This window comes from Homarus americanus, unplaced genomic scaffold, assembly GCF_018991925.1.
Source record: "Homarus americanus isolate GMGI-L3 unplaced genomic scaffold, GMGI_Hamer_2.0 scaffold8022, whole genome shotgun sequence".
Taxonomy (NCBI): Eukaryota; Metazoa; Arthropoda; class Malacostraca; order Decapoda; family Nephropidae; genus Homarus; species Homarus americanus.
In genome coordinates, this window is record NW_024726624.1 from 135,780 (window position 1) to 162,068 (window position 26,289).

Sequence of the window (26,289 nt, forward strand, 5' to 3'; positions counted from 1 at the left end):
TAAGGATATATCTTGTTTATTTGGCAATAAAAGTTTGGTCATAACCATCCCCATAAAAAATACTAAACCGGCCCCCAGCAGATAGTGCGTGAGACTGATAACTAACTAAGTAAAGATATAAGAGCGTCGAAGAACTTGCTGCGATCATCCACACTCAGCCGGATAACTGTGGAGGTAAATTCTTATTAGTAAGGGGCAACATCTTAATGTTTTACTAATAAAAATTTGCCTGTGTGGACACACACACACACCCGCACACACACACCACATCCTTGACCACCGTAGGGTCAAGACCTATTCAGGCGCTGCTCCCTCTACGCAGCTGCCCCCTTGGCCAATGTCGGCCCATTCCCCAAGTCCCTCCCCCCGACCCATCCTCACCACTGGGATATCAACATACAGTAATCAAAAGTGACAATTTCGTTTTGGAAAGAAGTGGGATCAGTGTTGAACAGTGATGAACAGTGTTTAAGCCAGTGAATTCAGCACTAGACAGTACCAGTGAGAGCCGCGACCCACCAGTGAGAAAAGCACCCCTGGGAATTAACGACCATCTTCTGACCAGGAGGTGCTAATCCATCCACCCTGGGAACAACAGAAGGCCGGCCGGCTATGCACCTGACTACGGGATAACACAACATCACCGTGAGGTCCTTCATATCAACACCCGAGGACGAGTCACTGTACCACGTGAACACCACTCCACCCGGTGTCTCCATGACCACGTGAGGTCCCTAATATCAACCCCCCCTAGGACGAGTTACTACACCACGTTTATAACTTAATTGGAACAGCTTTTACATACTCTGGTATCAAAATTTTTTAATTTTTTTTCACAATAGAATCGAGTCCCATCATTATATCGTGTCAAAATATTTAGTTTAAGAATCTTTTATTGGAAAAGCCTTGTAGAGAATTTATTCAGGAACATTGTTACCATATTTATCTCTCTTGAGACAATTAGAACAGATGCTGTGAATAAAAGTTTATACTTTTTCTCTAGCCATTAATATTTTCTCTCGTGCCCGCGGTCTAAATGTAATGGGAGAGTGTTTGTCCGTCCAAGACGAGATGATGAGATGTGTAGTTAAAAGAGTTGAGATGAGATGCAGACTTCAGACTCTTGGAAAACTTTCCCCAGTACCCAGAAACATTCCAGAGTCTGTCCGAGTAAGATGCGTAATTTAGACTCTCGGAAACTTTTCCCAGTAACTGGAAAAAATTCCGGGGATGATGAATTTTTCCGGGTCCGAGAAAGTCGTCTGGATACCCAGAAATCTCTCATCCCAGGAAGGACTCTGCACCAATTGATCCAGCTAATAGGGATACCACTTGTAGTGGGGCCCCACAGTGTGGTACAGTACAGTAGTCACTATTTAAGAACGATAATTTGCAGTTTTGGTCTAATGTTCCTGTTTAAATTTCCACATTTGTTCCTCTTCTCAATATAGTAAATGTGATGTGTACTGATAGAACAAGTGAATGTGGAAATGCATATGGTGGCATATCCCTATGACTGTAATTCTTCTACCTTAAGTGTGAAAAACCATGATGCAGGAGAACCCAGTGTGAACACCAGTTAAGACTGGTGGAGAAGCTGTTTTGGCAGTACAGTATTTTGTCGATTTAGCGAACTAATTCGAGCCACCCCTGTTCGTTAAACTGAAATTTCCGCTAAATTTCCACCGTGTTCGCTCGGTTTACCGAACCGTTTCAATAAATTTAACATAGCGCTTTCTTGGATAGGGGATTAGTGGGTCTCATGACCTGAAGTTGTCTTGAATAAAGATGAAAGCTACAAAATTATGGGGAAGACCTGACCTGACCTGATGCAGTGTCAGGTTATTCATGTCACCTCTAGGAACTAAATTCAGATTATAAGTTTGTTTTTTATTGTGGGTTTGATTATTATAATTTTTGTGTTACATTACGACTTCTGTTAATGGAAATTACAGCTTAAACAATTTAATACTTACTATTTGTGTCAAAGAATTCTAATTCTGCTTTTGACCCAGTCTTGTTGGCTGCTTGTTCAAAAGCTTTACCAAAGAAACTGTGAAGAATAAGAACAGAGAACATTAGCATATATTAGGCTGTAGTTATTACTGAGAGAGAGAGAGAGAGAGAGAGAGAGAGAGAGAGAGAGAGAGAGAGGTCATAACTAGGGTCTGGAGGTTTTCAGTGTGGTTAGAGAGCTCTCTCTCTCTCTCTCGCTCTCTGTATGTATGTGGTATGTGTGTGTGTGTGTGTGTGTGTGAGTACGTGTGTGTGAGTACGTGTGTGTGCGCGTATGTATGTGTGTATGTGTAACAGCCTTGTATTACAGTACCGAATTATATTTGAATATTTGAGATAACTGAGGAGGGGTTCAGTATACAGTACAGTAGGGGGCAGGGAAAAAACACTTTTATTTGAGTTGCAGGCTGCACTTTTCAGGCATCGTTTGTATGGCTGTAACAAACACCTGTGCAAAATTTCATGCCATTTCATGCATACTTACCCTGCCGCATCGCGAACGACTTTTTGTCAACTTTTAGTGTATACCAAAAATTAGGTGTCATTTAATGTTTTCCAGGATAATGATAAATTTTACATGGGTGACATCGATTTAATTCACATGTTATTTTACAGGTACACCGTATAGAAAATCATTACAAGTTCATATTGAAATTCTTTTTTGTGCGGAACCTTGGCATCATTTTCCTAGACAATAATCTTTGCCTAATATATCCATCTCTCGATTCGTATCCCGTCACTTCAGTGCAAGCTTCAGTCATCACTTTTATGCCTCTCTCGACCGCCTGAGTGCTGTTTGGCCACTTGGGCACCACTAATGGTGTCTCAAGAATGTCATTAACCTGTAGATTTGACAGAGAAGCAATGTAAGGAGGCTCAGTCTTGAGTTCATTCCTCCAGTTAATCATGGAATGATAGTTTTTTGCTTGCCACTTTAGTTTCGGAGTCACCACCTTTCTCATGTTGACTACAGGATGCACATCCTCATTCCCATCTCCATCTTTACCCTCCTCATCAGTATAGTTTAACAAATTCTCGTCAACAGCAGCATCAGAATCTTCCTCCTCCTCTTCAGATCTGCCAGTGCATTCTTCCTTTTGCTGATTCTCCTCTCTAATTTTTCTTATCATTGAGACAGCTTTTTCTCTAACAGTCATGTCCTCATCTGCACACATACCAAGAAGAAGTTGATCTGTGTGGGCGAAGTATGCATTTCTCTGGACAGCCTTCTTCACTATCGTCTCCTCCTCACTATTCAGGTGTTTCATATATAGCAGGGACTGGAATACGTTCCTTGAGCCGTGTGTTACGTAAGGGTGTATCTTGATGTAAAACCACATTGGAGCACTGAACTTTATTATTGTAATGACAATTCTTTTCAACTCATGGCTGGGTCTTGATGTTGCTACATACAGCCTGAGGATTCTACTCCATAAGGTGTTCCACCTTGACACACAGGGAGGACCTGGCTCAATAGCAGCCAAGTCATCTTCAACAACACCTGTGATAACTCCTTTACAAATCCTATACAGGTATTTCTGATCCCAGGACAGATCTTTCTCCACTTCATCATTAAACACAGGGAAATCAGGGAAACTGACTGGCTGGAAGGCGACAACTGGAAGCTCAGACAAAGACTCCTTGATCTGCTTTCCAATGGGACCACGCCAATGCTCAGGACCACTTGGTTTACCATCATAGTGATAAAAAACTGCGCGGAAAGGCAGCTCATTTCCGTGAAGCTGACATATGAAATAATGGAGCGGGTGACCAAGTAACATTTCAAGATGATGAATGACTCCATTTTCTGATCCTACATTTACATTGGTTCCATCACAACCAACACACACAATGGGCTGCTGGGTTAGATTTTTCTCCACCAGAAACTCGTGAATAGTTTTGGCAATCTGCTTTCCGTGTCCAGTCTTGGGAGTCACATGTGTGAGATATTCATTGCCAGGCTCAACCATGATGACATAATGATCTTTCACCATCATCCTCGAACTCCATTTCTCGGTCTTCTCATTCTTTATCATCACACGAGTGGCGGTCTTCTTACCATCAAAATAGTGACGTCAAATTATCTAAACTAGCCATCTCAATTTCTTGCCTCTTAAATCGGTATTTTTGTCTCGCATCCCGCAGCTTATGTGGTCCAATAACCTGACTCTTGTCATCCTTTGTGATAATGCCATAGTCAGTTAAGGTGGCAGTAGCAATGGCAGCTCCAGCATAATCACTAATCAAGTATCGGTCACAAGCGGCAGCCAGTGTAGGGAGTCTTGTCCGGTTCTGTGAACTGGTGTCTGTCAGAGCCCTTGGATCAGGGACAAAATCAGCATCAGTATTGACGAGAGGAATATCTCTTGAGATATGAAAAAAAAGTTGATAAACACTGAACAGAACATTGCACCGCCACAGCGGCTGTTTGGCTAGTACTGTAGGTAAATTTAAAAATTTCAGTAGAAAATGCGGCAGACTAAACCTCGACATATCAGCTTCAAATTTGGCATGGAGTCTTAGATATGTATAAGGAACAATGCCTGAAGAGTGCAGCTTTGAGCAAAATTTCACTGCCCCCTACAGTACAGTATAGCAAAATCATTCAGTGTAGAGGGGTAATACTGGGGAGCAGTTCAACATACTGTACTGTATAATGAATTTTGGTATACAGTATAGAGGTAATACTGTATACTGAGAGACCGAGCTGTGAAGGACTGGATTAATATTGTATGATTCAGAGGTGGGGGCAGGATAATGAAGAGGAGATCAAGATGGAAGGATTAGGTCAAGGATATACTGTGCTAAAAATGTGATATGTAAACAGCCAGGATGCAGCAGCGCGTGTCATTAAGTGAGCAGACCATCAAGTGACTTTTGGGAACCTTGTTGTAGAAGGGGAGTACCTCAGTAGGCCACAACTATTATAGCAGTTAAGAATTACAGCAAATGAAGGGATACCTGTGTACTAGTTCTTGATTCTTCTCACTCACCATTAAAGTTTGAAAAGCCTTAAAAAAAAAAAAGCGAAAAAGGATCTGAAGTTCGAGATGATAGGAGTTGTGGCTTACATATTGTAAATTATTAAATGGATGAGACAAACTAAAGTGACAAAGTAATAAAATGAACACAAACATGTTTAAAGATTAACTAAAACCAAGTTAAAATATATTATGAGATAAATGAAGATATTGTTCCAGGACAAATATGAACCTACCTAGATAATCAGATGAATTAGTCAACCAGTTTATTAACGAGGAAAATCCTCCCCAAAATATGACTTTAATTAGATTGCATTTAATACTCACTTTCTTGGAGACTCTTCAGAAGTTGGAGGAATACCACAAACAAGACAAGTGTTGGGTTCAGGTGATCTGACATCAGGTGTGGTTATGATGAGGGGTAGTGAGCGAGACTTCTTGCTACGGGAAACTGCAACATGAGCTCTCAGTGTGAAGCGAGCCAGGAGGGAGAGACAATGGGGTGCTGCGAAGAATCTTGCATCTGGGGTACCCTAGTAATGGTATCAAACAACATGACAATAACACATAACAAATAAAAAATTTAAAAGCAGGACAATATTGTACAGATTGCACTTTAAAAATCCAAGCATCACCTATCCAAAAACTTGTAAAAAATTTGTAAAAATTCTTAATTGCCTACACAGCCCTACACTTCCACAACTTTAATTATAGGTAAATAAATCAACTACTGTAGTGTAGGGTGATATGAGTTGGGATTGGACATGTTCCCATATTGAACAGAGTGACTAGTGTACAGAAAAATTGCACAGTGTGGCTACCCAGGCGATCGTGAGAGCCTGGTGTTGTCATACTCGCAACACTTTCTATACAACCACATGACAACAAGCTTAAAGTTAACTAAGCCGCAGTAAACAATGAGACACAAGATCACAGAAGACAACAGACAAAGACATCCAAAAAATTCAATGAGGTGGATGATACTGTTTTTCCCTCACAATTTCAGAAATTCTAGGTGTGAAGGATGGCCTATCTCTCTAGACCAGTGGTTCCAAAACTTTTTCTGATCATTACCCACTTTTCATATATGATCCTTATCCATGGCCCCCCTCTCCCAATCCATATCTCTGGCTGGCTCAGCTGCTGACTGGCTGTTCTAGTGTGGTGGGGCTTGGGATTTTTATGTGTACATAGCCTCAGCTTATGGCCCCCTAAATTTTGCTGGGGGGCCATGGCCCCCAGTTTGGGAACCACTGCTCTAGACAGTCCACATGACTTGAACAATGAATTGAATTTGAATTGAATTGAATGGGCCATACACTTGGGTCTTTTAAGTTCCATCCTCACATCTTTCATAAACTTGGGTCTTTGGGTGTTGAAGCCTGGAGAGGGTGTACTGGGAGTGTACCTTGGGGCCTTTCTGTCTCACCCCAGGGTTGAAAGATACATCTGTGGCTTTGTGGCCACAGATGTAGACCCATCCGATGATCCCACACCAGAGTTAACCCCTGGAGATGGCTCCCCAGACTGAGGAACCATAGAGGTGTCCCCTGTGAGGAGGATGGAGGGTGGAGAGAAGAGGGTGGAGGGAGTGAAGCGTCACTTTCAGTACAATGTAACTATTTATTCTCGGGACAAATTATATAATGTATTTTTTTCTGTTATTGAAGATGTTATATTAAATATGACAACTAAAACACCATAAGAGCCTGACCATATGCGACTATAATGTAAATGAATCTAGAATAAGATGGCATTTGGAGCAGGAGCAGATGAGGGGTCAGGGCAGTGAATACCTTCTAAGGGCAGTGAATACCTTCTAACACAACTTATATTTTTATTTTCACATTATATTACAAATTATATAATGCCTTTTCATATTATTAAAGATGCTATATTATGAAGAATCAAACAAGATGCCGGCCATATGAGAATAGAACAATGAACCAATAAAAAAATCTGGTGAGCACGGCAACATTTCCTCCTCTGTTTACATGTGTAGTATCTTACCTCCCGTACTTAGCAGCCCCTGTTAGGCCTACAGTATCTTACCTCCCGTACTTAGCAGTCCTCATTAGGCCTACAGTACCTTACCTCCCGTACTTAGCAGCCCGTTAGGCCTACAGTATCTTACCTCCCGTACTTAGCAGTCCTCGTTAGGCCTACAGTACCTTACCTCCCGTACTTAGCAGTCCTCGTTAGGCCTACAGTACCTTACCTCCCGTACTTAGCAGCCCTCGTTAGGCCTACAGTATCTTACCTCTCGTACTTAGCAGTCCTCGTTAGGCCTACAGTACCTTACCTCTCGTACTTAGCAGCCCGTTAGGCCTAAAGTATCTTGCCTCTCGTACTTAGCAGCCCCTGTTAGGCCTACAGTATCTTACCTCTTGTACTTAGCAGCCCTCGTTAGGCCTACAGTATCTTACCTCTCGTACTTAGCAGCCCTCGTCAGGCCTACAGTATCTTACCTCTCGTCCTTAGCAGCCCCTGTTAGGCCTACAGTATCTTACCTCTCGTACTTAGCAGTCCTCGTCAGGCCTACAGCAAATCTGATTAGATCACTGTACAGTATTCACTAAGCAAATGTTGCCCTTTTCATTGTATTTTATTTCTTCAATTTGACCCATTTCTTAAAAACCTTCAAGTATTTCTGTTAAACACAATACACACTAATATGATATACTGTACAGTACTGTATATGAAAGCAGGACTCAGACTGAGGCACCGCTTGTGACAGTCACACATAAATGTTCTAACGCACATACAAACACACACACTGTCCAGACTGATGCCGGGTTTTCTGGACGTTTTTAAATATCTCTGGTGAATCAAGGGGTGGTCAGGAGTACCCCATGGTCAAGAGCACCTCACAGAGTCCGAAAAAATCGAATTCCGAAATAGAGAAGTCCAGTGTATAGAGGATCTACTGTGTATTAAAGACTATAAGAAGCCAGCACCATACACACATCCATTCACTGTGAGGGAAACAGTGAGGTTGGCTACTGTCTCATATCATCTGTGAGCACTGAACAAAATGTGAATGTTCTCAGAGAACTTTTCAGGAAGTGGATGGCTCCTGCAATCTTGAATGACAACAGAAATACCAAGAAATCACACAATTATTTTATAAGTGAGAGATCCAAGTACTAATCAGAAGAGTGTGAGCAGCACTTCTGCTCTTATTTCTAAAGCATGGCACAATAGATCTTTCAAGTGGATGTATCAAATAATATAAATCATGAGTCATTTGTGAACACTCATAATAAGATTAATAAAAACAAGAACCTCAATTCATTTACCTCAATAACAGTTGCATACAGGAATGGACCAGCTGATATAACTTGATTCATGTCTAGGAAGGTCTGCATTTGCCTATAAATGGCTTCTAATTGCTGTTTACTGCACTCTAAACCTTTCTCCATAACAACCAGCTTAGATCTGTATACAAAGGAATAACAAACATTATTATACTTTATAACAACCAGTGTGGATCTGTATACAGCACCACCCACACATCCCAACATCCAGAGTTTAAATTCCTTGCCTGAGGTGCAGTGGGAGGGAGGGAGGGAAGCCTTGATCTCCAGTAATTTATTTACCTGTATTCATTATTATATTTGTGCACGATCAGCCTCTCATGGTGTGTGTTTTATCATTGATAATATAAATATTAAATACTATATAAATATACAATATATAATGAGTAATTAGACATCAAAATTAAATGACAAGCTGATTTAGAAGGTACTCTGCATAGGAAAGGGGTGGCGGATTGGCCTGGTCTTTGCCAAGTTCCTACTTATTTTTTATTCATTACAGGAGTCATACATCATAAAAATAAATATTGTACTGTACATGAAAGGTAACTGGTGTCTGTATTTTATGGCATATAAGAAGCACCGCTGTAAAAGATGCACCCACGATTTCAGCTGGGAGTATTTAGGAAAAAAATTTTGTGTGTACTATTCTCATGTAGCCACAGTGTTCTGAAAACAATATACTGTATACGTTACCAGTAAATGTGAGGAATAAAATACCAATAAATAAGTTTCAACAAAAAATACTGTATTGCCAAACCAGTAAATAAAAGCCAAATGAAAGTTTAACATGAACACCATTTATATACACTCCCTGTTTCGCCATAGCAACGCAGACCAGCAGGGATGTTACCTCCGCCGATTCCTCAGCAATGCCCCCCTCCCCCATACTCTGCACCCTCCTCCCACTCCACCACCAAGGCATTGAAATAAAGGACAATCGCCCATATAGGGGACGTCTGACAGCCTTACCATATTAACGATTTGAACTGGTGATGGCGTTAATCTTATCAAATAAAATGACTGGCCAAGGCTCAAAGTGAACACCCTAACCATAAGACAGTGTGTTCAGGTTGGGAGAACTAATGTGTTATACAGGCAGGGTTGTTCACCACCTGAAACAATACTTACATAGTGAGACCATCTGTGACGTCCAAAAAGGCATCAGTCGGTGTCTTTTCTTTATCCGTAGTTTCCAAAAGAGCCAATGTGGCATACACATAATCCATGGCGCTGAACTTGCTCCGAAATCCTTGAGAAGTGGAAAAAGAAGCAAAAAGCAGGTTGTCCAGGCCATATTTTTCTGCTTTAGACTCTAGTAAAGATTGGAGCTCGTTACGTAGGGAAATGTCCATGCCACAATATTTTTGCCTACACTGTACAAGAGGCAGTCTGTGGAGAAACAAAAAATAAATAAAAATATACAAATGTTTTATGAAATTAAATGAATATTCTTTTTTTTTCACTTTTGCAAGCCCCTTCCTGTTATAGGAGAGTGGTCACTTTCCTGCTATGGGAGAGAGTGATCATTTTCCTGCTATGGGAGAGAGTAGTCACTTCCTACTATGGGGGTGTGGTCACTTTCCTGCTATGGGGGAGGGAGTGAGCAGAAAGCAACATTCTCCTCTCGTTAGGCATCATACTATATGAACTGTATATATCTTAGATAAAAAATAATGTTATCAGCAGCTCCTCTCCATATATGTAATGGTATAATGACCCCTTAGAATGCTGCTCCATATAGCACTTTCCACGAACGTATCCAGAGTGCTAAGGGTGGTATTACTGCACATCAATAAAGCTCTATACCCGCACGTGAAGCATTAAAACCAATGGACGGGCAAGAGAGAGAATTGGACTCAAGTTTCTGTGGCAAAATTTCTATAAGATTGCCAAATGACTGAACATGGCATTGTGGTGCTATAACCCACATAGGACCTTAGCCATAAGGGATGACTAACAACACTTCTAAACAGCTACATTTAATAGGGAATGGTAATATTCAGTGTTTAATTAATACCAGCCATCAGTGTGGGATGAACTTGGAGTGTAAACCAAACACACAATGGATACAATACAATACACTAGTTATACAAAATAATACCACTTAGGATATATAATATTCTTACCCCATTTCAGCCAACAGTTCATATAGTCTCTTTTCCCCCTTGAGTGTCCATAGTCTGAGGGTGGTGGTTGAGTAGAGAGAGTGACGCATACTCTCCACCAAACTCCAGTGGCGGTATAGTGCAAGTTGCAATCTATTCTGAATTAAGGAAAAGTTACATCTCTGGAAAACATTAATACTCTTTTGAAAATATAAGAATTAAGTCACCATCGATTGACAAAAATATATATATATATACAGCATAGGGTAGTGAGAATAAATTTCAAATTACTTCAAAGATCACAAAATCATACAAAATATGGCACACATCACCTTTAACATACAACATATGGCACACACCACCTTTAACATACAACATATGGCACACACCACCTTTAACATACAACATATGGCACACACCACCTTTAACATACAACATATGGCACACACCACCTTTAACATACAACATATGACACACATCACCTTTAACATACAACATATGACACACATCACCTTTAACATACAACATATGACACACATCACCTTTAACATACTATCCATTTGGGCAGTGGTTCACTTCTTGTACTCTCACCAATTCTCCAGCCACTGAAGACATACAGGCACTTGAGTGTTGGTTCATGAGCCTCTGCATATAAGCTGTCCGCTTGAGTGGTACAGAAAGCTCCTAAACTAATTCTAAGACTTAAATAATACTGTACACTTAACCCAAAGTTGATGATGGGATTCTGGTGCAGCCCTATATAGTAATATCTCCTATTTTCTCCCACTCCTACCACTTCTTGTGTGACTGTGGTGTCCTTGGCAGACAACAGTGATGAGGTGAACAGCCCCCCTCATTTCAGAGTAAGGTCCTTCCTCAGCTCACCCCTGTTCATACCCCCAGACTGCTCCCCCAATGTACAGATGTCAAACAGTATTTTAATGATTTTCCTCATCAGTTTGGTAGTAAATTAGAGTAGTTGTGAACTATTTATCGTTAGTTACATAGGTTTTGTTGTCGTATTTTTATCATTGGGGAACCGAACCCTATTTTTCCCATGTTTATCTATTCATGATACGTAAATTCACCCAGCGAATATTTTTTTGGAGGGGGAACCTAATCCATTCTTATCTTGAGGGATACCTGTACATTATCGAGTCTTAATTGGCTTATTAGCATTAACTGGTACACGATGAGAATTAATTCCACACTATGATAGGGGACCCACTTGAATATTTTACACCGGGGACCACAATCACATCACTCCAAGGTGTGTCTCATGTCGTCCCTTAACCATGTCACATCTCCATCACATCACTCCAAGGTGTGTCTCATGTCTTCCCTTAACCATGTCACATCTCCATCACATCACTCCAAGGTGTGTGTCATGTCTTCCCTTAACCATGTCACATCTCCATCACATCACTCCAAGGTGTGTGTCATGTCTTCCCTTAACCATGTCACATCTCCATCACATCAAAGCCACTCAGTCACATCTTGGCCATCATGGGACAATGTTATCACCAGGTGACCCAGGACCATAACCTAACCTAAAACCTTTAAAACCGTATTGCACTTCCAGTTCACCCAGCTGTAAATGGGTACCTAAATTTACAACTTGGGGGAAGTGAAAGCAGTTGAGAGCAGTACTGGCCATGCTGCCTCCTTGTGTACAGAAGGCTTACTTTACAGTGTGCAGTTTCCACACTGTCCCTAAAGGGTAGTTATGCCTTTGGGAATCACTTTCACTTTTTTTTTTTTTACAGAAGAATGAAATAAATTCAAATATTTCAAAAGCAAGTTAACGAATTCCCTTCGGTTGAGTGTTGAAGTGAGTGTATGGACAGCCCAGACAAGGGCCTCGGGTTGCAGTACAGAAGAAGGGAACACTGACAGCATATTCTGCATGTTCTCAGTGTACATCTTTAATTTAATAAGAATATAACACGTCTTACGCCATTTTTATTTTGCCCGAGTTTTTGTACATACACCGGTACCGTTAAAGTGATGGTTCAAAGTTGGGGTGTGACTTAGAATAAAGGCCAAACTTTTATTGTATAAAACTGGGGATGGCTTATAATTGAGCAAAATATAGCACTGTACTGCATCTAACTTTTACCTATTATGTCTACTATCGTGCTTTGAAGGCTGGCACACCGTATAAACCAAATAATACACCAACTGATCGAAAAATGGAATATAGGTGATTTTTAAAGAGTTGTATGCCACGTGTATCATCCATACACCAGCACGAGTATTTTAGGTGATGTAATATATGACACCTGAACTCCGGTGTAGAGAAGGTAGAGGACTAAAACACAGTAGATGATAACAATCTGCTTGAGGAACATATTCACAATGAAACAAACAATACAAAGTACAAGAATAACCCAACCAACCAGCAAACATCCTACTGCTGTGTCGAGCTAAATATCTCCTACGGTCATGGGGACCTGTTGGGGGTAGAACTATGTACAAAATAAAAAATGTAGATCCTCAAAAAACAGGTCTTAGTGTACCTGTGGTTGGAGAAGGATTACTGTACATACAATAAACTAATAGCCAAAAGGATTACTGTACATACAATAAACTAATAGCCAAAAGGATTACTGTACATACAATAAACTAATAGCCAAAAGGATTACTGTACATACAATAGAACTAATAGCCAAAAGGATTACTGTACATACAATAGAACTAATAGCCAATAGATCTCTGGTCTTGCATGATCCTTACGAACACCACAGACATTAGCATTTTCGAGAAAAAAAGATCTCTTTTTTCAAAAGCGTGATCCTGGGGCAGTCTTGTGGTTATAAGTCTTGAACTGTGGTTCAGGCGCGATATGTTCTGGGCGTTACCGTAACCAACACATACTTGTCCTTATATTCTCTCCGACATCAATTGCTCAGTCTCTACCTATAATTGCCCACTAAAACACACACCCTAAAAAAATTAATAAATACACAGGATTCTTTAATATATCCCATTTGTGTATATTGGTTTAAAATAAGTTTCTGGCAAATACTCATCACTATATCACCCTCCATGCAAAAAATAGTTATCCCTTAAGGTCAGGTCAGGTAAGGTGAGGTGAGGTGAGGTCAAGAACAAGGGGTTATGCCTAGTCCTAGTGGCACTGCGGTAGCTGCAGTGTGCTTCATAAGCCAAACTCATCCTGGCATCAGTACACATTGATGACTGCCACAACATCAGTACACATTGATGACTGCCACACATCAGTACACATTGATGACTGCCACACATCAGTACACATTGATGACTGCCACACATCAGTACACATTGATGACTGCCACACATCAGTACACATTGATGACTGCCACACATCAGTACACATTGATGACTGCCACAACATCAGTACACATTGATGACTACCAGTTCTCCCCTCAACATAATTTAGTGAGATACAGAACAAACTCACGAAATCCAAATTAATTAACAGAGAAAAAAGAAAATGATAATAATACCATATAACAGAATGGAGCATATCAATGTTATACAGTATTAGTGAACTTATTCTTTAAGGAGTTAGTAAGTTAATGCTTTTTACATCTTTATGATTGCAGTACAGTACAGTTTAGTCATATCAAAACACCTCATACAGTGTAATTGTAGAGAAAAAAATATGAGGCATCTTTCTGTGAGGCTTTTAGGTGAAGTAAACCTCGACTTGATTCGAAGATTCCTTGGCTTTTATCACTGACTTCCTCGACTCTCGCAAAGTAGCCACTAAGAATATTTGTACAGCTGCTCTGAAACTGTCAGCCCACCTTCAGGATGTGAGGAGGCTGGGACAACAGCAGGAGGACAAGCCACACCTCCTCAGGATCACATTAGGATAAGAAATGGGAAGTCATTCAACAGACAAAAAAACTTAGCAAGGAGCGATACATTTTGGGGTATACAGTTCCTCCCCAACTTATGACCGCCTCAGTCGTACCAAAATTTTGTCAAATTACGTATTTTCGAGTCCCAACGTTAGTGATTGCGCTGTGTACTGACAAAATTTTCGTTTGTAATTCACTTTAAAATGACTGGCAAGCTTAAAAGTGAGAGTTTTGTGGTGCTGAGAAGAAAAAGAGACCCATTTTAGATTTTCTATGCATTATTTAAGCATTTTCGACTTACGACCATTTCGACTAACGACCTGGATTTGGTTCCCTAACCCCGTCGTAAGTTGGGGAGGAGCTGTATTCATAAACCCAGATCGTACTGTAATGCAAAGGGAACACCAGGCTGACTGTGACCGCACCATGTCAACAAAGACCGAGGAACAGCCCCCCTACCCCGATCCTGAGTTGAGTGCAGCCCTCTATCTGACCTCTTTAGTACAAACCCTTCGACCTGATTAACCTCTTTAGTACAAACCCTTCGACCTGATTAACCTCTTTAGTACAAACCCTTCGACCTCATTAACCTCTTTAGTACAAACCCTTCGACCTCATTAACCTCTTTAGTACAAACCCTTCGACCTCATTAAAACAATAACATGCAATTTCACCATAATTCCCATATTACTTAGGTTCACTTGGTACCAGGTTAATAAGATCTACCGTTTAGTAATAAATTTTCATAAAAAAAATAAAATCCCACACTCAAACCCCATATGATTTATTGTATGGTATTAAATTCCTGGTTCTTTGTTGAAAGGTTGCAGTCACAGCCAAACCATCCCTTCAATTTGGTTTATTGGCGCGCTAACTCCACGACCGAGCTGCCTTCCACAAACAATTCACAATTTTTTGTTCCTATTTATAGTATTTTCTTTATCTATAAATCACTTAAGATCACTGAAGTCATCTTTATAATCTTTTCTACATCAAATTAGAACAATGAGACGTAAACACTGCAGCAGCCGGCGCTCAATCACGAATTATGAATATTTGACGGGAAAATTTTAAATAGAGGTACAGTAGTAATTTAAGAACGGGAACCTGTATTTACGGAATTATCTCAACTCAATTGTATAACAACACAACCATCATCCAATACTGAGCCAGAACTGATAAAACGCCAATATTTATACTGTACTAAGAATGGCATTTATTATCTATCAAAAACCCATCAAAAAGCAATATGATGAGCAGCAGCAAGATAATTATGGCAACTTTAACTACCGAACTATTACTTTTGCTCGTTATATTGACAACTACTGCACCAACAGATACTACACCTCAAAAGGCTCTCAGTGTAACGGAATAAAACCCACAACTGACAGCGCATACAGTATTAGCTTGAGAGACATCCTGCAGCTGAACCTTTGCATCACACGACAATTACAGATTCCACTGTTGGATGTCTGGTTAGAAGCGATCACATAGGCCACTTAACCAGAACCACGGGCACAAAAGACTCCCCTTGATACTCTTAAACTCAAGGACCCAAAACATTAATAACTTACCATAATAGTTCATTAGAGTCTTTTGATAACTTCCATGCCAGATCAAACAACAACGCTGCCGTCTGAAAGAAACAAAACAGCGTAAGTTGACACAATTATCACACAAAGGAGTCCTCACACCATCATAATTCTGTGACATATTTCAACTGGATCCTCCAAAAATTATAATTCTTATGAAAAAATAATGAGGAAAACATCTACTGTACTTGACTGGATCAGGGACTGGGTACTTAAGACCTGAACATTAAACATTACTGTACTTGACTGGATCAGGGACTGGGTACTTAAGACCTGAACATTAAACATCTACTGTACTTGACTGGGTACTTAAGACCTGAACATTAAACATCTACTGTACTTGACTGGATCAGGGACTGGGTACTTAAGACCTGAACATTAAACATTACTGAATTGACTGGACCAGGGACTGGGTACTTAAGACCTGAACATTAAACATCTACTGTACTTGACTGGATTAGGGACTGGGTACTTAAGACCTAAACATTAAATTATTACTAACTGGATATACATGCAGTACTTTATAGCATTGTATCTACAGTGTTCCCTTCAAGTACAGAATAAACATGGTAGTTTAGTGAAAAATTTTACCCAAGACTTTTGCATTATAGAGCCATTATAGTAAACATCAATACTGTTTAGGCATTCTTGATTCATGAAAGAGGTGAGGAGTGTGTAGAGGACAATAGTGTACTAGTAAACAAGAGACCAGGAGTATATTATGGCTCAATAATTCATTTTGGGTTGAGTGTAAGATTTTTTTGGGGGGGAAATTTTTATTATTTTATGATGTCGTTTTATTAACCCGACATCAGAGGAATTTAAGAGTACTGTAATATGGAAATTACGGTGAATCTGCATACTGTCGCTGTAAACGGTTCAGTGGCTGACGAGTTGGCCAGCACTCCTACCCCGCCGTCTCCTCTCCTCGGCTATGCACCCAAACGTACTCTTTTTTCCCATTCCATTTCTTTACAAACAAACCCTCCATTATATAAAAACTGAAGGATTTTTCAACTTAAACTTTTTGTTGTTGGAACACTTATGTGATTTAAATGTCCGCAGTGAGGTGTGCAGCGAGTCACAAGGCAAACTAGCACACTGAGACAACTTCTCTGTAAAGTCTGTGGTTACTTACATATAACGATAGCATTAGCACTCAGTTGTGAGAGGCAACTGACATATTTTGGCATGGTAGAAATGTAACACCTGTTATTTCTTAAAACTATTTATTCAGATACACACAGACTTCGGAAGACTCGGACAAAATTTTGAGGTTCCGAGGGCTAAGAGTCTCCCTAAAAAACACTCCTAAAACAGAGCAAAGATCATCATAGGCCCATGGGGTGAGTGAGGGTCAGTGGACAGTAAGAAAAAGAAAACTACCCAAATTTAGATATTCCTTACTGAACTTCCATAATAGGAGAACTGTGTGTAGTCAAAGACAATTTTGTGTCGCTGCTGCTCCCACTGACGTCTTGCTCGCCGCTTCTCTAGGGCCTCCTCATCAAAGCGCGGCCGTTTACCCCCATCTTCGTCGCTCTCCTCCTCATCTTCACTCTACAGAAAGTCATTAACGTGTTTGTTTACTGCTGCCTCTGTGGTCATTATTACACACATAACCTACAGTAAAATACCTACAAAATAAGACCTCATTTATTAAAATACTATACTTGGTGATGCTTTGCATTTCTCAAAGGTCATAAAGTTTGACACTCGATATATCTTTTTAAAGAGTATGGGCTCGTCACTGTCTTAAACAAGGCCTCAATTATGGTTTGAAATAAAATTTGTTCTCTAGGTGTAACCAAATATTCTTACTGATGCAGGTCTCCCGAGGGGGTCCCTATTCCCTGTACAGATCCACACATCTAGTTCAACAAATAAAAGTATTCGGTTCAGATATTTAATCCTGGCAGCTGTCTTTACTAGAGTATCTGTTTCTTCACAAAAAGAGGAAACAAATTCCTTTATTAAAACTTGTCTTTCAAGAGACGATGAGCTACTCTACTAAATTTTCTCTTTACACAAAAGACCCATTACTACTGTACCAGGTACCTGTATTGAGTTCACAAGTATGACAATATGTGCACAAATAACATGGCTGTCTCGGCTTATTAGCCCATCTACTTCTAACAACAATGTCTGTTTCTTGGAGAACGTTTTCTATGTTTGTCTTTGATACCCCCAAAATGTTCTACACTACTGAGGATATACGCAAACACTCGTTATCTTGAAAATAGGTTCTTATTCTCGTATTCTCGTACGGTAGATGTACAGAGGAACTAATAGACAGTCGGCTTCCACACCATAAGGACTAGCGGTCTCAACTCTCTGTATCACTCCGCGCTGGCATGTACAGATGCCAGCATTCAGAAGCTGAATACATAAAATGTAAATATGATAATTCACATACATAACATGGTGCATAATAAATGGAAATATTACATAGGATTAATACGTGTTCTGTAATACTTTACTATACATAATTAATAGAGTAGTATAAGAATACACAGCTTAAGGTACTACTTCGTGTCCATATTATACACGTTTTGGGACTCTAGTTATGATTGGAGGAAGCCGTTTCACAGCTAATACTTTCCCAATAAGGATCTGATATCACAGACGAATGTTTACAGGCGTAAACATGAATCAGGCAGCGTTCAAAATCATTAAATATTATTTTAACATAAGTATACCACTTACTTCATTTTCACGAAACACATCATCAAAAGCTGGCACTTCCTCATCATCTCCAAGTTTTGTCAAGATCCGAATCTGTAAAAGAATACAAGTTGAAAGTAAACATAATGGCTTTCATTATAAAGGAGAGCCTCAAAATATCCTGATTCCTAATGTTACAGCTGCAGTGGTACGTACACACAAACACAGTGTCTTCTAAGTCGCATGGTTCCTCCGTAGCCTCAAAAGTTTCTCATCCAGACCAGCCTGCAATATACTGTATTTACTGGCCTATAAGATGCACTATTTTCCCCTAAAAGCTTATACAAAAAACACCATTTCCTCAAATATATCATGGAAGCCACACATCAACAACATTGCTAAAGCTGCCTCCCGAAAGCTGGGAATGTTGTACAGATGCCGTAGCTACTTCACTCCTGAGTAGTTGCTTCAAGTAAATAAGGGATTCAATCGTCCTAACTTGGAGTACTGCTCTGATATCTGGGGTGGCTCTTCTTCTGTCCAATTGTTAGATAGGGTTGAATCAAAGGCATTTCATCTTATTAACTCTCCACCTTCAGTTGATAATCTCTCTTCCCTTTCTCTTCGCCACAATGTTGCTTCACTCTCTCTTTTACAGGTACTTTAACGGGCAATGTTCGGTGGATTTGGCATCCTGTGTACCGCCAGCAAGACCGTGGGCTCATAACACTCTTCCTGCCCGCGGTGCCCACCGTTTCTGTGTGGATGTCGGTCACAATAGTATACAGTGGTCCCTCGGTTAACGAACGCCTCGGTTAACGAATTACCTTCCATAAAAATCTTCATTTCGGTTAACGAAATTCTTACGAAAATGTTTCGACATGCTTTGGCTTGCTCACCAGCTGGAAGATTAGTCCGCCAATACAGAAATCGGTTCTAGGGCTTACATTCGTTAAAATTGGAGTAAATATCAAGAAGGTTGTACTATTCAATAATTTTCCAAGTTTCATATTAAAATTTTTAGTCATTTTAACACTTATTTAACATAATTGCAGTACAGGGAACTAGTTTTTGGTGCACCCATCAGCCACTTCACTCACCCACCAAGGCCTCAGTTTGTATCTCTGTTCAGTGGAGGAAACATCTTGCTTGTGGGTCTCTTGAACACAGAGTATTATTATGTTTTTACAGTACAATTATTGGTCATTCTGAAATTTATTTAACATATTGACAATATATAGTGCCGTGCAGTGTTGATTTAAAGAAAATAATCTTGAATTACACCAAGTGAACTTAAAATTTTATGGGTGAAATGACGGCATCAAGCATGGGGTGACTTCTCTTTCACCCCCACTTCCTTCTCTTCTCCCTTCTCCTCTGCCCACACTTCTAATTCCCATCATCATCATCATCAACCAGTAGCCTTCTACATGCACACCTCACAGTAAGTGTACTTTACTGCATTTTTTTTTTACTTTGTATGTAATTTTCGGTGAGCTGGAACCAATTACCCAAAATCCCATTGAAACAATGGTTTCAGTTAACGAATGACCTTCTGGAACGAATTGTGTTCGTTAGCCGAGGAACCACTGTAACCCGTTATAGTACATCCTTCTTTCCTCACACAGCCAAACTGTGGAATGCTCTGCCTTCTGCATTTCCATACTCATACAATGTCTCACTTCAAAAAGATTCTTTTCCGGCATCTTCGTGGTGTAGATTGGTATAGTCTTTTTCTCTCTAATTTATATTTTATAATTTTTTATTTACTCAAACATTTTCACCCCCTAGGCCCTGTGGGTCGATGACCTGTACCCGGGTGGGCAATTTCCCTAAAAAAAAGGCTTATGCACCACGTGTCTTATACAGCTGTGTATCTTATACAGTCATGCATCGTATAGGCCATCAAATGCGGTACTTACACTGTAAAAGTTATTGCTACACTTTAACAAAATAGCATCAACAAGTTTATAGGTTTAACCCCAGTGTTCCCAGAAACCCTAAACTTGTCTCACTAACTTACACTATGAGCCATCAGTGTATGTGAGGGTTACATTCATGGAAAATTTCAACCATCATTGAATTTGCAAAAGTAGATCCAGAAAGGCTCCACCGAACAAGTCCAGGACCAATGAGAAGGCATATAGGGTGTCCCAGAAAAATGTCCCTGTCTCCCTCCAACTTAGTGTCTCAGGGAGCAGGCAGGGAGGGAGGCAGGGAGGGAGGGAGGCAAGGAGCAGGCAGGGAGGGAGGCAGGGAGGGAGGGAGGCAAGGAGCAGGCAGGGAGGGAAGAAGGGACATTCTTTCTGGGCCACCCTATATTTGGTATATATTTTATCCTTACCTGTTGCCCATTATAAATGTTACATATATCAAGGGGCCTATGGTTGTCGGCCACAAAGAAGGTGAGATCCTCTGGAGGCTGCAGGAAGTCCACCAGGTCAATACAGCCTCCACAGTTTATTAGCACTACATGTTTTACCTGAAAGAGGGAAACTTTCAATAATGTTATAAAGCTGTAAAATTTTATGTAATATACAAGTCATATAAAACTGAGAAAGTTTTATTTTTATACAGTGAACCCTCACTCAACGCTGGTTTGTCCAATGCGATTTTGACTATAAACGTATAAATACATGTGACCAAATAATTTGCCCAACATCCTACACCACCACCATCATTCTTCATACATAAGCAGAGTGTATTTATTATTCTTACTTAAATCTTTATTCACCGTGTTTATTTTAAATATTCTTATGACTAGAAAGAGGCCAGTCCGCCGCCCCTGTCGGAGTGGTTTCTCCGCGAACGAGTCGACCGGGAAGAATGCCGAGAAGATTAGAGCTGGTCTGCCTGTTTTTGAAAAGCTGCCACAATGAATGGGTTAAACGTACCTGTTCTGCATGTTGTTGGAAAGCGTTGAGGAGATCAGTCCGTGTCTGAATAGGAACAACCGTGTACAATATGTGATCGGTCCGGAAGAGCGCCTGTAGAATTTTACTTGCACATATGCCGTCGATGTCAAAATGCACAAGCAACAGGATACGCTGTTTAAAAGAGGAAAGGTTTACACTAACACAATTTCAATATTCATCAACAAAAATAAACGTACGAAAGAACTTAAGACATGAATGAAAACTGAGGCAGGTAATGACAGAAGGATGGATGGAACAAATGCCACTTTATTTCTTGACAAATAACCCTAAAGTTCTTGCGTCTGTACCACGATGAACAAATCTAGTTCATAAAATCCAAACACCACATCATCATTTGCTCCACCATGGATGAAGCCAGGAGTTATTGGCTAATAAAGTAACAGCACGTGAAAAGGCCGATGTTGCCCCGAGAACTAACTGTATATAAAGCCTTCAATACAAAGTGGTCGGCAGATGGGTGTAGCGAAGGTGCCCCGGGCGTGACCCTCCAACTCTTAGGGCAAGAAGCAAGTGATCCACCTGGCTGTAGCACCCCCAATACAGTCCACTAAGTATACTTGGTAAACTACCTCACTTCACTGCCTCACGTGGTAAACTGAAACTGTCGCCAATTATTACCTGGAACTGTAACTGGGAGGCTTTGTCCCCCAGACCCCCCCAATTCCTAACTTAATCAACCATAACCTAACCTAAACATTCAGAGGGGATGGGACAATGCCATCTACCTTTTACTTTTATCCTCTTCACCACCGATCAGCTCATTAGCCGCTTGGGCGATCGGTCACATCTCTGTTACCCACTGTTGGCAAGTACTGGGCATGCACCGGCTCCTGAATGTACCTGGACCTGCTCCAGTGTTGGTCAAGTCTGGCTCTGAAACAGCTCACACTCGGTACCATCACAGCAAACTCTCACTCAGAAAAAGTTTGCCCTCACAGTTCTCTGGACCTGCTGCTTCTTCCACCTTGAGCTGTGACCCTTTGTGGGGTAGACATTTGCCAGCTCCAGGTATGGACACTCGACAGAGTAGTGCCCTCTAAGATATTTATACACCTCGAGTAGGTCACCATCTGTAATATAAGCTAGGCAGTTGCAGGAAACCTAATCTCTCTGGATCGCTGAGGTGCCAAAGTGCAGGCACCAGTCTGGTGACCCTCCATTGAATATCTTCAATCAACTGACAGTCCCTAGCATATCTCAGGGACCAGACGGGGAAGTACCTCACTCTTGATAACAAAATGGACTTCCATAACAAAAATCATCTCTATGAAACATACAATATTTCCTATATTGATCAGATCATCCTGACTCTAAAAACATTAGTGGGGAATGTAACAACAGTCAAGGTCTAAATATTATCCGGTATATATTTAATTTCTTCATACACAAAGCACACACGGACATCATTTTAGTGTTACATGATCAGTTTTTCACCGTATTTCACCCTGCAATTTCCCTCATCTTTCATACCCTGACCACTATCATCCAAAGAAGATATGTGTAAAAAGTGAACAAAATTTAGCAATTCCTTTTGGTGTTAGCCATATGCTCCTGTATTGCCTTAATTTCCATCACAAATGAGCCGTTAAGGAGATAACCCCCCCCACACACACACACACATTAACCCACAATATCGGTTGTTCAAAGTGGGCAGGGCTTTAAAGTAGAGGGAAAATGTGGGGTAAAATACTAAAAAAAAAATCTTACCTAACCTTTCAAGAGCTTAGGGAATGTATGAGATCACTGCTACCACCAGAAGGAGTTGTTTGATTTTGTTAATTTCTTCCACAGATGTTCTTATCATTATACTAAGTATTTTAAATGAGGCAACAGCTTTATTTAAATTATAAGTACAGTATTTATTTATTTATTTATTTTTAGTTTTTCTGTATCTACAATCATAAATCACCTGTAGTGGGCAGGGCATGAAGTATGGGGGAAAACAACGCGGTAAAACACGGTGAAAACTGATCAATGATGTTCCTACGTGTTTTGTACATAAAGAAATTAATTACAGGGGGTCCTTGACTTATGAACGCCCGCTGATACGAACGAGGTTAAACTTGAAACTTACAGCATTTTATTTACCTGAGGACTTATTTTTTAGTTTCATTTACTGTATTTTGTCATTCTATTTCTTTTTTTGTCTTAAATTAAGTGATTCTAGATGTATATAAGGACTTAGGCTATGATGTACAGTGGGGTATGCCATAACGAATCTAATTGGTTCTAGAACCTCGTTCGTTATAGGATTAATCCGTTCCAGGCCCCCAAATACAACTACTTAACACTGAAAAATTTCCGTGGAAATTGTAAAAAATACGGTACTTTATCTTACCTTAGTGTTGTTAGCATGTAGGACAGGAGGCAGAGGGGGAGGGGGGAGGAGAGAATTATGGAGAAGAGGTGGAAGGAGAGGAGTCATCCTTCCTAGCCCTCTTTGGTGACTGTCTTACAGGCACTTTGTCTGTTTATTTATAATTTCTTTCTTAGTTTCAAGGGTTATTAGCTTTCTCACTCGCTTTTGACGATTCATTGTTACAATTGTACACTTGTATAACAAAATAGTTATAAAAATAACACGAATTTCCACATCAAAAGACGAAATTTCAACAAGTTCAGTGGTGCACTGACTACACAATGAACAAATATGGCGCCTGATGCTCTTGTTGTGAGCCGCGGCACAACAATATTCATGCGCCAGACGAAATAGTCCCGTATTCATCCGCGTTCGTTGTAGGAGTTGCGTTCGTTATTGCATTCTCAATTTTATAGGTAAAACCGTTCGTATAGGAATATTCGTAGTAGAATCCGTTCGTTATAGCATACCCCACTGTAGTGGGATTTTAAACATTGTTCTGTATGTATGGTATACATATAGCATGTGTTCTGACTTACGTACGAATCCAATTTAAGAACGTCTTCGGGAACAGAACCCGTTTGTAACCCGGGGACTCCCTGTATGTGTCGTAAATACTAAAAAAAAATTGACAAGTCACTGCGTGTCGTTTGTCTGTTTACAGCAGAACCACCCGGTCCAAGCGTACTCTCACGTCCACAAAAAACAAAATTACACAATGATGCCTCATCAAAGTTGCTTTCATTGGTACGAGATATCATAATAAGTACCCGGTACTTGTGTTTAAGATGACGGGGGTTTGGTCCCCCTGTCTAGAAAGTTACGTAAAGTTAGTTTGGTTTCCTTGGTTGGTTTGGTCAGGTTCTATTAGGTTCTGGTACATGTCGCCTCATTTAAAATATTTACAATAATAAAAATATAATCTTTGAAAATAATGAATTAAATTGAACAACTTCTGCTGCTGGTAGAGGTGTTCTTATACCTTATTCCTGTTTTCGGTGTTTAGTATGTGATGGTGGAATTGATTTTGGTGTTCAGATGAGGAGGGACCCATAAACTCAAGAGATTCTTAACCTTTTTATAGGTTAGAAAAATTTAGGTAAGGTTTTCAAAGGCGTGTTCGGTGTTCTTTAGGGTAATACACGACCGGTGACCGTCAGCAGCTCGGAAATTTTGAGGTGTTTTTAGACAGTTTTGTACACTGATTACTTTCAGTTCTATTCATTTTCTTTGGCAAATACTCAGCTTTCTAGATACAGGTGAGCTAAGATAGGTTAAGTTAGGATAGGTGGTAAAATTTACAGTTTCAGCCCCAACTACTGTTTGACCATAAATGTTTATTTTTCCTGTGGTATTTGGTGTAAGTCATACGAATTTGATCTTCATTTGCGTCACAAATGAGTGGTTACAATTGCTGTATCCCCTAAAACAGTGAAAACTGAGTATTTTCAACCCTTTTTCAATAAAAAAGAGGACGGTCATTATCCGAACAATTACCATTGTTTTTAGTACACTACCCCACATTTTCCCTCTACTATAGAGCCCTGTCCATTTTGAACAACCAATATTGTTTGTTAACGAGGGGGGGGGGGTCACATCTCCATAGAGGCTCATTTTCGATGGAAATGAAGGTGAGATTCGCTTGAAAAAACCCAAAATACACCAGAAAAAAATCTTTTTGTTTGTAGTTTCCATGGTTGACGAACACCAAATATTAACCAAAGTTATTGCTCTAGTATTACCTCATTTCTTTGCTCCACTAGTGACTTGATATACAATCTAAACATTATAAGAAAAAAAAAAGGAAAAATCAATAATTTAATTTGGTTAATATACAAGACTAACCCGCCAGGCTGCATAACACCGATGTGACAATATCATCTCGCGTCCAGAAAATGCCTCAAATTTCACCATATCATAGTAAGTTGTTTCTATTTAATATACCGGGGAAGTTAGGTAAGGTTAAGTAGGTTTGGTTTGGTTGGTTAGGTCTGTTCTTCATACCCACAAATATTAAGTAGCGTTTACTTTAAAAAATATATAATTTTTTTAACATACTGTACTTCCACAAACTACAAGTGTCCACCATAATATAACAATGAAAATCCGGTGTTTTTATAATAGTTTTCAGTCAATTTCGCCTGCGGGTTAATCCGATATATTATTATACAGGAATATTACAATGTACCGGTGTAATATAACCCCTATAGTTACCTGCTTAACTATAAAACCCTCAAAGTTCCTGCAACCTTATAAACATTATACCAAAATAAACATTAAAAATAAACATTATGACAGCATATATTACAATTAGCAACAACTCTTGATCATCTGAAGGGTGTGTGTAGTCTTACCTTCCCTTTAATCACATCATAAAACTCCTCCCGCAGGTCTGAGAGGAACATCCTGCAGGAGTGACTCGAGTCCTCATCAACTTTGTTTACTAAATGCACTACAGATTTTGGCGC

General features: G+C 40.0%; 1 protein-coding gene across 1 annotated transcript; it reads right to left on the bottom strand.

Moving 5' to 3' along the window:
* LOC121865673 (cell division control protein 45 homolog) lies at positions 1 to 26,285 on the bottom strand. The gene is made up of 13 exons (XM_042365198.1): positions 26,176 to 26,285; positions 21,421 to 21,573; positions 20,871 to 21,008; positions 18,569 to 18,640; positions 17,270 to 17,422; positions 15,845 to 15,906; positions 10,976 to 11,078; positions 10,444 to 10,637; positions 9,446 to 9,706; positions 8,297 to 8,435; positions 5,325 to 5,530; positions 1,977 to 2,053; positions 1 to 166 (listed from the first exon to the last, which is right to left on the bottom strand). The coding sequence occupies exons 1-13, from the start codon at positions 26,224 to 26,226 to the stop codon at positions 102 to 104; spliced, it is 1,674 nt and encodes a 557-aa protein (XP_042221132.1). The 5' UTR covers positions 26,227 to 26,285; the 3' UTR covers positions 1 to 101.
* Between the last annotated feature and the right edge of the window lie 4 nt (positions 26,286 to 26,289).

Excerpts from the sequence above, each read along its gene's own strand:
- LOC121865673 (XM_042365198.1), bottom strand. The coding sequence starts at position 26,226 with ATGTTCCTCTCAGACCTGCGGGAGGAGTTTTATGATGTGATTAAAGGG. Across the intron at positions 9,707-10,443 it reads GAACTGTTGGCTGAAATGGG|ACTGCCTCTTGTACAGTGTA; the intron begins GTAAGAATATTA and ends GTTTCTCCACAG. Across the intron at positions 167-1,976 it reads AGAATTCTTTGACACAAATA|TTATCCGGCTGAGTGTGGAT; the intron begins GTAAGTATTAAA and ends TTACCTCCACAG.